General features: G+C 40.2%; 1 protein-coding gene across 1 annotated transcript in view; it reads right to left on the reverse strand.

The window, feature by feature from the left end:
- Positions 1 to 13,789, reverse strand: part of SLC26A8 (solute carrier family 26 member 8) — a 77,529-nt gene that overhangs the window by 11,323 nt on the left and 52,417 nt on the right. Inside the window, 6 exon segments of the mRNA XM_033100016.1 lie at positions 54 to 123; positions 202 to 308; positions 1,392 to 1,487; positions 4,746 to 4,823; positions 9,482 to 9,595; positions 10,466 to 10,613. Of these exon segments, the coding sequence (XP_032955907.1) occupies positions 54 to 123; positions 202 to 308; positions 1,392 to 1,487; positions 4,746 to 4,823; positions 9,482 to 9,595; positions 10,466 to 10,613 (613 nt within the window).

Here is a 13,789-nt window from a genome sequence, read left to right on the forward strand (position 1 = left end):
CCTGGTCCACCCCATCGTTTGGGCAAAGAAGGGAGACTGATTTGGATTCTTACCTCCCGATAGTCATTTATGCTTCTGTAAATGTTGGTGTTAGGGATCTGACCCAGGATAAGAATCTTAGTTCTGAAAGGAAATGCAGTTGCCTTTAGGTAGTGGCCTTACCTTGCCCTGGCGAACCTCCTATTACCTGAGACTAAGTACCTGTGTGACTGAACAGTGATCAAGAAGAAGGCAAAAACTATTGCGACAATGAGTCCGATGTCCAGTCCCAAGATAATTGCAGACATGAATGTCACCATCCAGATAATCTTATGGAAAGGGGAAGAAGGAAAAAGGAAGAGCATGATAACGAGCAGAAATGAGAAAATGACCAGTCCTATCTCTCAATTCACCTCATCCTCTACCTCCGGACACCTGGGATTTAGAAAACAAATTCCACCGCCATTTGTGGCAGACTAGGCCATCACCAATGATTGGGTCCCAAGGCTGCCTAGCGATTCTTTCTTGCATCCTGGGTCACTTATCTCTTCAGTTTTCTCTTGAAACTTCGGTTTCCTCGTATACAAAATAGGAGGAATAATACCTACTTGATAGGCTTTGTTGAGATTAGAAATACCATTTGTAAAGCAACCCAGAACACTCCTCAAATGGTAGTTGCTATTTTAACACCTATGATAGTTATGGCCACCTTCTCCGTCCCTCTTGGCAGGTGACTTGACTTTAACCTTCACAGAGAAGATAGTCTGAAACTACCTTAAATATTGACTTCCCCCTCCACCAGCCACTTGTTAGTGTCTGCACTCAACTTTCTGTCCTCCTCTCCAGTCCCGTTCAAAGTCCTAGCTCTCCTCCTAGAAGTCCTATCTGTGCGCTGGACCACATTCCCTCTTAGCTCCTCAGGGTCCTGGACCTCCTGGCCTCCACTGGGTCCTTCTCCTCTTACCATATTACACCCCTCCATCTTTTATTTCTTCCTGTTTCCCCTTTCTGTGCCCTAGTTTTGTGCTCTAGAGAGGAGGAAGGTGCTCCATCGTTATTCTGCCTGGCATGACACCTTTTCTTTTCAGGATTTGTGTCTCCTATCCTGGGATGTATTGACATTGAGTGGATTCAAAGTCATTCAAATATGCAGTGCATGACAAGTCCTTTTTACTAGATTTGTATGTAACTGTAGCTACTTAATTCCTTTTTATTTAATTTTGCATAATTGGAATGAGGCCTCAATATTTCCATGCACCGACAACTTTGACCTTTCCCTTTTAAAAGTAAAAGTAGAGTACTAGCATCAAAGGTTGTAATGTCCTTCAGGTTGATCTCTTGTTTGTTCCCTTTCCCGCCCTCCAGCCTTCCCCTCTGCCCCTCCCCACCTCAGCCATTGCATCTACACTCACACAGTCGTACTGGCTCTGCCTCCATAGATTGGGTAGGTGGGAAATGGTTTCAAGGTAAGGTATGACGTTGCTCAGAATAATACCAGCCAGCACAGCCTGTGGGGAAAAGATAAACCCTGCTTCATTTTCCCTCCGGAGGTAAAACTCCCAAATCTTCACAAAGGAACCAACCACAAAGAGTGAGCCTTGCCACTCAGAGATATTAGGCATTGATACGTCATCAAAATACCATGTCCATGCTTTAACTCATTGTCTAATCAAATAAGTATTCTCCACAGTTTTCTCTGCTCTCCTCCACAACTTGTCAAACACACAAGACAAGATGAAGCCAAGGCCAAGACCTGACTGATTCAGCCAGTAAGGTGACCACAAGCCCCTTTCAGATTCAGATTGTTTATTGCGTACACAGACAGCGGGAGGAAGAGTAACCAAAGATTACAGTCATCTAGCCCTTTGTGTCAGTGCTGTCACTTTTGCTGCATGTGACAAGGCCCACAGGGGACTGGCACTTTGGGTTACCTGTCTGGTCTTTGGCTACTTGGCCTTGCATTGTCTAGTTTGCTGGACACATCTCTGTTACCTACATTGCCTAGGAACCATTCTCAGATGGGATGACAAATTAAGGGAACTTCTACTCACAGAAGCCCTAAATAGTTTAAATAGGGCTTTTGTTCAAGTCTAATCATGATACACTGTAATTATTTCAACAGTGAGATACCATTCTTTTTTGGTCGATCACACGAAATTAGCAAAATGAAAACACCCCATATATATGGTTGTTGAGTATAACAACCTTTTGGAAAATAATTTGGCAATATATCAAAATGTGCTTTCACACAGAAATTTTGTTTTACTTTTAGAAATCTATCCTAAATATAGAAAAGGGTAGATGTATAAAATCACTCATTGTTGTGTTATTTATAACAAAAATTCAGACAACCTAATTTTCCAATAAGAAAATAACTACATAAGTTATAGTATGAAGTATTGTGCTATATATTAAACAAAAACAAGAATACAATATTGTATGCCCAGTTAGGTTACAACTATGCAAAGTAACATCCATTCATAGAAAATAATATTGGTCAGATATATGCCAAAATATTAACAGTGGTTTATTTGTAATTGTGGATGACATTTTCATCTATTATGAATTTTCCAAAGTTTAAAAAAATAAGCATGTTTACTTTTTTTTAATGGAAAGAAGGTGTCTTAAGTATGAAAAAATGAAAATCTATACTCGTAAGGGTGTAAAAATCATCAGGGACTCAAAGCAGAATCTAACCTATTTCAAGAAATACTTTCTTGTGTTCATGAAGTCCCTGCATTGGCTTAACAGTTTTCAGCCTTTTCCTAGCCATCTTCTCCTCTGTATACTCTGCCTGGGAATCAGAACAGATCCTACCACCAGGAATGGCTGGATCCAAGCTCACTCTGGGGTTTTCTGATGTTACTCAGTGACCAGTTGGACTCCACAGGTCAGCAGAGGAGGGAAGAGCAAAGATGAAGTCAGCAGAAATTACTTCTTTCCCATCTTTATCTTCTTTCCAGTCAGGGATCTCCAAACTCTGCAATTTGCAGGGAGATGTGATGGGATAGAAAAATAATCTCAACTTCATAGGGTTTTTGCAAGATTTTTGGCTTGAGGTAGAGAGTATGAAGAGGAAACAACTATTTTCATAAAACAGTATACAATAAAAAATTTTCCTTTCTGAATATTAAGGTAGGACATGCTCATGTGTAAAGAAGAATTAAACTTATATATAATTTCCATCATCCAGGAGGTAACCACTGTTAACATTTTGGTATGTTCTGTATATTTTTTTCACACAAAATTGGAACAATAGTGAATATACTATTTTGCATCATGTTTTTAAAAAATCTGTGTCAGTCCCCTTGCTAACTAGTTGAGATCCTTGCCAGGATGCTCCAACTATTCCTCCAATAAGGATTTTGCCACAAGTGATTCATAGTCTTTCAAGGAAGGAAGGAGTCTTTCATAGTTTAATACTCTTACAGCCCCACTGGTATTAGTAATTCAGATATTCCACTGATCAGATTGTTCATATTTTCTCACTCAGAAATGTTTTAACTGGAAGCATCTAGTTAACTAGAAGCTGTAAAAATAATGTGACATAACATGGTTGGTCAAAAGCAAGGATTGTTCTGTCTGCAACGTATTTATAATAAAGGGGTGTTTGGAATGTTTTAAAATGCTGATTCTTCTAGCTATAAAGGAAAATATGTCACTGTTCAAAGTAAATTAGCGAGGGGCTCTCCTAAAATAGACTCCAAGAGTTAGAGTACCCTAGAAACTAAATTCTGGAGATGACTTCTGCTGGAAATTAGAGGACAGCTTGTGTGATAAACACAAGCTTAATCCCACCCTCCATGCAGGATTCCATGGCTGGGTTCCAAGGTCCCTGAATGACAAAACAGAAGGCAGTAACAGCCGTGAGGTGGTCCTGCCCTGCCGAAACCTGATATTCACCAGGTGGAACGGATGTGTTCAAAAGAATGAGGCGAACATTTCCAACCACTGCAGCTTCAGGCACTGCCACCTCAGTGTGTAACCAAGCTGCTACACCGGGAATGAAACCTCGTCCCACCTCCCGTAGTACTGTCCAAAAATGGCTAACGAGAACATTAGGGAAATTTAGAAGGAAATTATGGTCATTGCATATTGATCTCGATTGTAACTGAGAACCAATTGATTATAGCCAGTAATTAATGCACCTGGCAGCTGTAAATGCAAAGTGGTGTCTCACACAAAGGGAAGAAATGGCATGTAAGTATGTGGGAGCATCCTAGCTGAACATAGAGTTATAACTAAACTTTCAGACCCTGTCTTTTAGTGTTTTCAACTAACCAAGAGATAGTGTGGAAGCAAGAGGAGGACTGAGTTTGCACGAATGCAGAGCAAGGGCTTCTGGAAACGGTATAGGAAAACAGATGGCATGAATGCACAGTGAGTTTCGAAGTCTGTGTTGGTCATGGGCGTTTTGGCATCTGAAGTCTATTTTGGTCATCTTTAACTAAATCCTTACTTGTGAAGCTTCTTTATAGCTTAAGCAATTAAAAGAAGATTAATGAGAATGAGAATAATAACAGTAAGAACTAATGTTTCTTGAGGGCTTATTATTAGCTCAACACTGTTCTCTCATATATATATGAAATCTTATTTAACTCCCACTCCTGTGAGGTAGATGCTGTTATTTTAAAGGAAAGGGATTACAGTGAGGCTGGGGCAACCACTGGGGACAAGCTGAATGCACTTCTCCTGAGAGATACCCACCAAGATGCAATCTGGAGACCGGTCTTTCTCGGCCTAGTTATTTGGTCAGTTCCACTTACATTTGGCAGTTCGAGGAAAAAGTGTCCCACCTTCACCATCAGGAGCAGCATCACGCCCCCTCCTACCAGAGATGCAAACTGAGGAGACAGAGCCAGATGGAGAGAGACCGTCAGGAAGGGTCAGCCCCTGTCTGCTACCGACACCTTCTGCTTGCTGAGAAGCATGTCAGCTTTTCTTAAGAGGAGTTGAGTGTAACCAGCATAAGTACATTTTTGTTGAACTGACATTTCCAGGTGTTGTCAAAATGCTAAACACATAGTAGGTACTCAGTACATACTTGTTGAGTGAACGCATACACACTTTCTGAAAATTTCCAAATAGTCTTGGGTATTTGACTCTTTATTGCCATAGCTCTTTGCTATGAATCTCAAGTTTCCTAAAACCCGGCTTGCCTTCCGTCCCAACTTTAATACCTCCTTGAAGAGTTTAGGAAAGCCCTAGTAGAGTCCTTACTGTCAGCCCTAAAATCCCACCCATTCCACTTGGCGTATTAATAAATATCCCACCCCTCACTGTCCTGCTTGGAGCCTGGATAGCTTCCCATCTAACAGTTTCACCGGTGCTTCATCTCAAAAAATACAATGATAATCCCTTCTGATGTTCTGACTTCAGCTCTCTCTGCTTTATTGCAGCCAAAAAAAGTTCCAAACATGAGTCAGGGCCATAGATAGCAGCTCTGGATCCCATCCCAGCTGGAATGACGACTCAGGCTCAGTGTAACTTGGTACGCAGTGATTCTGATTGGCAAATACAGGTAGAAAGCTAAGGAACATAGTTCCCTTTGCAATCTCAAGGCTCTCTGAACATAGCCTTGAAGTCATTATATCCTCCACTGATACATTTCCATTGCTTAAGCCCATAATAATAAAACACAACATAAAGCGGTATAATTTCCCACTGTGATGGGAGATGGGGGGAGGGGAACGAAACTGTAACCAGACATCAAAACAATGGCATATACAAGCTAGAACTGAGGGAGTCCCTCAAATCTAAACTGTTAAATGACCACTCAGCCATGATTCTCTAATTTTTATCTTTATCTCACAAGTACGAAAAAAACATAGCTTCCTTCTGGGTTCCCTTTCACTACTCACTGCTATTTGCCACATAAATGCATCACTGAAAATAACAGCAATGAAATCAACGTTCTATGTCTCCCATTCCGCTGATTCGCAGTGAACGTGAGCAACCTGAGGTGGAGAAGCTGAGCCACGTGAGAGTAGGGTAGGAAAAAGGGAGGATTCAGGAACATGGGTCATTATAACTGAAACTCAGGAAGTTCTAACGGCAAACATTTTATACACTGTGGGACTACAACAGGGACCTGAGACCAGAAACTCCTCCGGCCAATGTACACATCAGCCTGTTGCTGGATCTAATTTGAGGGTCCAGCTTCGGGCGGTCTTTGTCGGCACTCTAGAAAAAAACCTATTTTGATTAGCACAGGAAAATACATCAGGACTTTTCCTTCCTACCACTTCTTTCCTCCAAAATTCTTCTGATTATGTTTAAGGAAACAAAGCCATCTAGAGCCAAAATAAGCTGTATAAAAACCTACATCAAAATGAGTACAAACCAGACACTGAATCCCATAAAATGTGCTGCTCAGAGAGGGCCGGGAGGCCCGCCAATAACTGTGTGTCCCTCTTGGTGGCACACGCAAAGGAACGGGCTTTGGGATCAGAGAGCCGTCGTCAGTGGCATTGCGCCTTACGAGGGTGCTTGATGGCTGTCAGAATCTCAGCCTCAGCACCTGCACAGCATCTAAAGACAGCAAGCAGGAGAGCAGCACATCTTACCCACGTGTTGCTTTGCTGCTCCGATTTTCCACCACCTGTCCAGGATTTCTTGATCAAAGACTGACTCTGCCTTGTTCCAGGGATTCAAGGCAGTGTGAGTTCCCATAAGCCACGGCCGTTATGGACAGGCAGATCCTCAGACACCAATTGCCCCATAAGTAGTGGGTGCCATGAGGTAGGACAATAGATTGCCAAGTACCCAGGGCTCCAGGCACCTGGGACTGAAGCTGTGATTTTTGAACATCTTACGCGACAGGCAGTATGATGGGTACTATTATCATCTAATTTAATTCTCACAACTGAAAAGGTATCTTTATCCCCATTTCACAGATGAGGACTAGAGCCTCAGAAGACAAAAGTAACCTGTCCAAGGTCGAACATTTAGGAATCATTGAGTTCAATCCACCTGACTGGCTGACTCCAAAATCCAGGCTCTCTCCACTATCCCATCGGCTGCCTCTAAAAAGAACACAACACATTTCTTCTTTTATAATTTTTTTCTTTTCTTTCTTTCATAACAATTGATTTGTAAGCAGTTCTTGGAGTGTGGGGACAGGGCAAGAGTCCAGTCCTTGGAAAGCAGAGAATGAGGAAAGGAACCCATTCATGGAGAACAAGGAAGCATCGTGGTCAGAACTGAATAAGTGGGAAGACGTAGCGGGGGACAGTCCAACTGGCCACAGGCCGGGGGCTTTTCACACCCCCGCTGCCATGGGCCTGCCAACACCCGAGGCCCAGGCCATGGCTGCAAGGGCCGTTTGGTTTTGCTGCAACCAGTGAAGACAAATGGGCTCTAGACTGGGAAAAATGAAAGAGAAACCCAGATACATACATACACAGCTTGTATTTATGCCAGACAAAAATAAAATAAAGTGGCCGTTGGTGGCAGGTCATGTCTGAGAGATTCAGAGCCAGACTCTGGCTTCTCTGTCCTGTCTTAAGGAACTATGAAAAAGTAGGGCTGTTCTTAAGCAGAGTGAATCAAAAGTCCCCAAAGGGAAGGGGTGGAGGCAGCACCCACTGCTGCGGGATGAAGGAGGCTGAATGAGTCCCAGAAGCCTTTGCAGGTCCAGATCAGAAACTCAGAGTAGAGGCTGGGTGGCTCAATGTGTGGGGCTCGGGGCTGGCAGCACTCTCTGCTTGAACCAGTGATTTGCACTGGGCAGATCAGGGTGTCAGTGAAGGGCTTACCAGCATCCCTAGAAACATGCCTCCCATGAAGTGTCACACTGTACTGCAGAGAAAGAGATGTCACCGGCAGGGGAGTGTGCTGCATGGAGAACAATGCAACAACAGACCGCGGAATGAGAGCCGTGGGCCGCCTACCAGAGGCCGGCACTACTTCTTCCAACCGGCTGAAGGCATCTTCCAGGCTGACCTGAAGCCTCTTCCTTCCCTCCATCTATATGTATCCTAAGGCTCTTTCATTAGGAGAATCCATGAAGGTCTCACTTCCTTCATCATTCTCCTTCTTGCAATATTTATAGTACTTTTTATTTATTGTACTTATTCTGTACTTAATTTTACCTGCACTGTGATTTAATTTTTTCCAACTGTGTACATCTTTTCTCCCTATATTTGTTATGCTTACATAGTGAATAAACAACGTGTATTGTCAAGTTAGTGGGAACTAATGCCTGGAATTGCCATTTCCATTTCTTCCTATAAAACCCTCTAATTTTGACTTCAAAGATTTTTCGCTCTTGCATAGAACATCCTTCTTTTTAACATAACCCAACTTCCTTCTGTATGACAAAGAGCAGTGGCACAGAGCTACACCTTAAAGGCCAGTGTGTCTGCCAGAAGCTCTGTGACAGCAAAACTCAGTCCACCTGAGTTTTCGGAATGATGCGATATGGTCTTCCTCTAGACCCGGGCATTGTCTATGCCTCATCTTCTGATGTTTATTCGCTGTCACCGAATTAGCCATGGATAGTGACACTTTATTTTTCTCCATTAAAATTCAGTGTCCATTCTCCTGACACTTCAGTTTCTGATCATGGCTATACCTTCCTATAATGCTTCTGTGGCCTAAGCTTGTCTTTGACCTCTGTCCCTGTTTCTTTGTCTTGTGAACCCTGGCTCATTCCCTAACTGTACTCCAGTTTCAATTCTGATAGGTCTTCGACATTTCACCAGGCTACATAGCTGAGATGGAACACCTCTCATGTTGTCAAGTTGTAATTTTTATCTAGTGAGTTCAAAACTCATGAACATTGGACTCATGTCTGCAATTAGACAAGGAGGTTTGCCTTTTGAGCCTTCTCTACCATCATTCCCCCTTTCCCTCTCGCCTCTTACCCACCCATACATTGAGTTTCCTAATTCAAAATACCTGAAGAGAGTCTGACCTAGATAATTCTCTTATACAAAGGTAGAATGGCCATAAATTCCCTAGGCCCACCTAGACCAGACCTTACTCTCTATCATGAAAACCTCTTGGTATATCCTTTGGAGAAGCCAGAAACGTTTCTAGTTCAGCTGCCAGGGTAGAGAAAGTTGTATTATTGCTTTCCTAGACTAAGACTGAGTATATATATCCCGTACAAAAAAAAAAATCGTTACTAGGTAATGGTTAGTTTACCGGAAATATTACCTTTTATAGGTATGTTACATGGAAAATGTTTTTTTGTGGGCTCATATATAGAAGCCTCTCACGTAGAATCGTATTCTTACAGAAAATGATTTTCAAGTTCCACATTGACAAATAGTTTTTAAGACAAAAATCTAAGCAAAAATTAAGGCAAGCATGAAATCCAAATTCTTCCAAGAGAGCTTCCCCAACAAACATAACGTTAAAACAGCAACATGATTAAACTAATATAATCCCTTTCTATGAATATATATGTGTGTGTGTGTATATATATATATATATATATATATGAATAGACATAAATATGTTTATATGTTAGAGATCAAATTCTATTTCAACACACCTGTTGTCTTCCTCCAGATTTATTCTGGATAATAGTCCTGACAACAGCGCCGGTAAACACACAACATCTGAAAAATGAACTGACGACATTGCAAAGGCCGATGGTTATTAAATCCTATAAAGAAATGACAAACAATTTAGGCCCACTATTTGTGGAAGAATGCTGATTTAAGTTTGAACCAAAGGCATATTGTCTATTTCTTGTGTAGGAGAATATGGTTGTTTATATCACTTCAAACAATGCCGAAATAGTCTTAGAAGGAACAAAAGGATGGCAAATCTGATTTCTAGATTAAGTTGAACCTTCATTTTAGCTAGTGATTATAAGGAAAAATGAGATCATTTCAAAGCGAGAAAATGAAACATCTGCCTTATTAGTTTTTTTCACAAGACCAGTAGGACTTAGAATGATAGAGGGAAACATAGTACTATTTTTCTCCCTGCCTTCTAGTATGCTATCCTAAAAGTCAATGTGGGATACCTTTGCTTCCATATTTCCCTTTTGAAATCCTGGGGAAAGGGCCAAACTCAGAATAGTTGGAGATTTTCAAAAACTAAAAAGAGACAAAAACTATTTCTGGGAGACCAACTTAATTATATTAATTAGAAGCCTGATTTTGGTATTCCATATCATTTCTTACTGCAACTCAGAATGCACTTGATTTCTAAGGACTTGGTGGAAAGGAAGATAAAATTAGGAGAAGAGGAACTCTGCTGGCTTACCAACATGGTGCCATGTGTTATCTTCTTGCATCCCTACCCCATATCTTTTCTAGGGGAATAACACTCATATTAATTCAAGTGGGTTCAGAGTTAAGTGTGCCACACCTCTCAAAAATCCTTTGGTAATTATAGTTCAAATTATAGTCCAAGTAATTCTCTGATTACAGAAGAATCCAGTCTTCCTGTTAGCAGGAGGCTCAGATTGGAGAACAAAGACTTAAGGGTCAGAGGAAGTAATAAATAGAAAAACCTGTCCTCTCACCTGGTTGGAATTGACATTATAGTTATGGAAATTGGCAATCTTCTTGCCCAGAAATATGAGCAGTGAGGAGCTCACAAAAGCTAAGGAAAAGGCTTCTAAAATAATTTCCGGAAGAATGTTCAAATCTGGCATTACAGGCAACAGGAAGCTGGAATAAAATGGTGGAATTATTCCTGGAGAGCAGGAATGATTTATTGGCACCTCCCCCACTCCATCCTTATCATACAGGGCAGGCCTGACACTTTAAAAAAAAGTACCAATAAGAGATAAGGAAAACAATTGAGGTAGCAGCTTGTCAAAACTGCCAGCAAACCAAGTCAAGTCACAAAAACCATCAAGAGAATATACTCCGCTATCTTCTAGTTCAAGGTTTCTGCCATGTAGCAATGGTAACAAATAGGACAGGCAAGACCACAAGAATTGACAAAAAATGGTTTATTTACACTATTTGAGAGTAATCAGTGGGTATACAATAGGCAGCTATCACATCTAAGATGGTTCAGAGCTGAAAAGCTCAGTGAATTCCCTTCTATTCTTTAATTCCCTCAAATCTTTCAGGGTATAATTTTAGTCATAGTCCTTATACACATTATTTCTAATTCTATCCACACCTTCCTTTCTGTAGTTTTTTTTCTTCCAGTTTTTTTTTTGTGGTAAAATATGCATAGCATGAAATTAACCATCTAAGTATACATTTCAATAGTATTAAAAACATTCATAATGTGCAATCACCATCAACTCCAGAAATCTTTTCATCTTGTAAAACTGAATCTCTAGACCCATTAATCGATAACCATTTATTTCCCCCTCTCCCCAGCCCTGGCAACCACCATTCTACTTTCTGTCTTGATGATTTTGACTACTCTAAGTACCTCATATAAGTGGAGTCATACACTATTTGTCTTTTTGTGACTGGCTTATTTCACCCAGCATAATGTCCTCAGGGTTCATCGGTGTTGTAGTATATGTCAGAATTTCCTTCCTTTTTAAGGCTGAATAATATATAATTCATTTTGCTTATCCATTCATCAACTGATGGACACTTATGGTATCTTCTACATTTTAGCTATCATGAATAAGCTATGAACATGGGTGCACAAACAACTCGAGACCCTGCTTTCAATTTTGGGGGTATATATTCAGAAGTAGAACTGCTATATCATATGGTAATTCTATTTTTAATTTTTTGAGGAACCGCCATACTGTTTTCCATAGTAGCTGTCTCATTTTACATTCCCACTAACAATGCACAGGATTCCCTTTTTCTCATCCACATCCTCACCAACACTTGTAATTTCCTTTTTTTTTTTTTTAATATACTAGCCATCCGGATGGGAGTGAGGTGGTATCTCATTGCAGTTTTGATTTGCATTGCCCAAATGATTGGTGATGCTGAACATCTTATGTGCTTATTACCCGTTTGTATATCTTCTTTGGAGAAATGTCTATTCGAGTCCTTTCCCCATTTTTTGAGTCAGGTTGTTTTTGTTGGGTATTAGTAGTTCTCTGTATATTTTGGATATTAATTCCTTATCAGATATATGACTTGCAAATATTTTCTCCTATTCTGTGGATTACCCTTTTATTCTGTTGGTAGTGTCTTTTGATGCAAATTAAAGTTTTTAATTTTCATGAAGTCTAATTTGTCTATTTTCCTTTGTTGATTATGCCTTTTAGTCATATCCAATAAACCACTGACAAATCCAATGTCATGAAACTTTTGCCCTATGTTTTTACCTAAGAATTTTATAGTTTTAGGTCTTATATTTAGGCCATTGATCCATTTTGATATAATTTTTGTATATGGTGTTAGGTAATAGTCCAATTTCATTATTTTGCCTGTAGATATCTACTTTTCCCAGGACCAATGCTGAAAAGATTGTCCTTTTCCCATTGAATGGTCTTTGCACCCTTGTCATTTGACCATATATGCAAGGGTTTACTTCTGAGCTCTCCATTCCACTGGTCTATATGTCTGTCTTTAAGCTGGTCCCACACTGTTTTGATTACTATAGCCTTGTAGTAAGTTTTGAAATTAGGAAGTGTGAGCCCTCCAACTTTGTTCATCTTTTTCAGGAATGCTTTGGCTATTTGGGGCTCCTTCAGATTCCATATGAATTTTAGGATTTTTTTTTCTGCAAAAACTCATTGGGTTTTGATAGGAATTGAATTGAATCTGCTGACTGCTTTGAGTAGCGTTGACATCTTAACAATATCAAGTCTTCCAATCCATGAACATTGGATCTATTTCCATTTACTTATGTCCTCTTTAATTTTTTTCATCAATGTTTTGTAGTTTTCATTGTGTAAGTCTTTCACCTTCTTGGTTATTTCCTAAGTATTTCATTCTTTTTGATGCTATTGTAAATGGAATTGTTTCCATAATTTGCTTTTCAGATTGTTCAGTCTTATTGTATGGAAAGCTACTGTCTTTTTTTTTTTTTTTAAATGGTTAATCCATTTGTACACTGTCATTTAAAAAAATTTTTTTTTTTTTTAACATTTTATTGGGGAATGGGAACAGGACTTTATTGGGGAACAGTGTGTACTTCCAGTCCTTTTTTCCAAGTCAAGTTGTTGTCCTTTCAATGTTAGTTGTGGAGGGTGCCATTCAGCTTCAAGTTGTTGTCCTTTCTGTCTTAGTTGTGGAGGGTGCAGCTCAGCTCCAGGTCCAGTTGCCATTTTCTAGTTGCAGGGGGTGCAGCCCACCATCCCTTGCAGGAGTTGAACCGGCAACCTTGTGGTTGAGAGCCCACTGGCTCATGTGGGAATCGAACCGGCAGCCTTCGGAGTTAGGAGCATGGAGCTCTAACCGCCTGAGCCACCGGGCCAGCCCCCGCTACTGTCTTTTTTGTGTTGACTTTGTATCCTGCTACTCTGCTGAATTCATTTATTGGTTCTAACAGGTTTTTTGTGTGTGGAATCTTTAAGGTTTTCTATATATAAACTCATATTATCTACAAACAGATATAATTTTACTTCTTCCTTTCTAATTCCTTTTCTTTCTTTTTCATGCCTAATTGCTCTGGCTAGAATTTCCAGTACTATGCTGAATAGAAGTGGTGAAAATGGGTATCCTTGCCTTGTTCCTGATTTTAGAGGAAAAACATTCAGTCTTTCAACATTGAATGTAATGTTTGTTGTAGATTTTTCATATATGGCTTTTAAATTTAAAGTCAATTTTGTCTGATATTAGTATGCCCACTTCTGTTTTCTTTGGGTTACTATGTTGCAAGGAATATCTTTTCCCATCCTTTCTCTTTCAATCTATTTGTTTCTTTGAATCTAAAGTGTGTCTCTTGCAGACAGCATATAGTTGGATCA

Source organism: Rhinolophus ferrumequinum, chromosome 3 (genome assembly GCF_004115265.2).
Source record: "Rhinolophus ferrumequinum isolate MPI-CBG mRhiFer1 chromosome 3, mRhiFer1_v1.p, whole genome shotgun sequence".
NCBI classification, from domain to species: Eukaryota; Metazoa; Chordata; class Mammalia; order Chiroptera; family Rhinolophidae; genus Rhinolophus; species Rhinolophus ferrumequinum.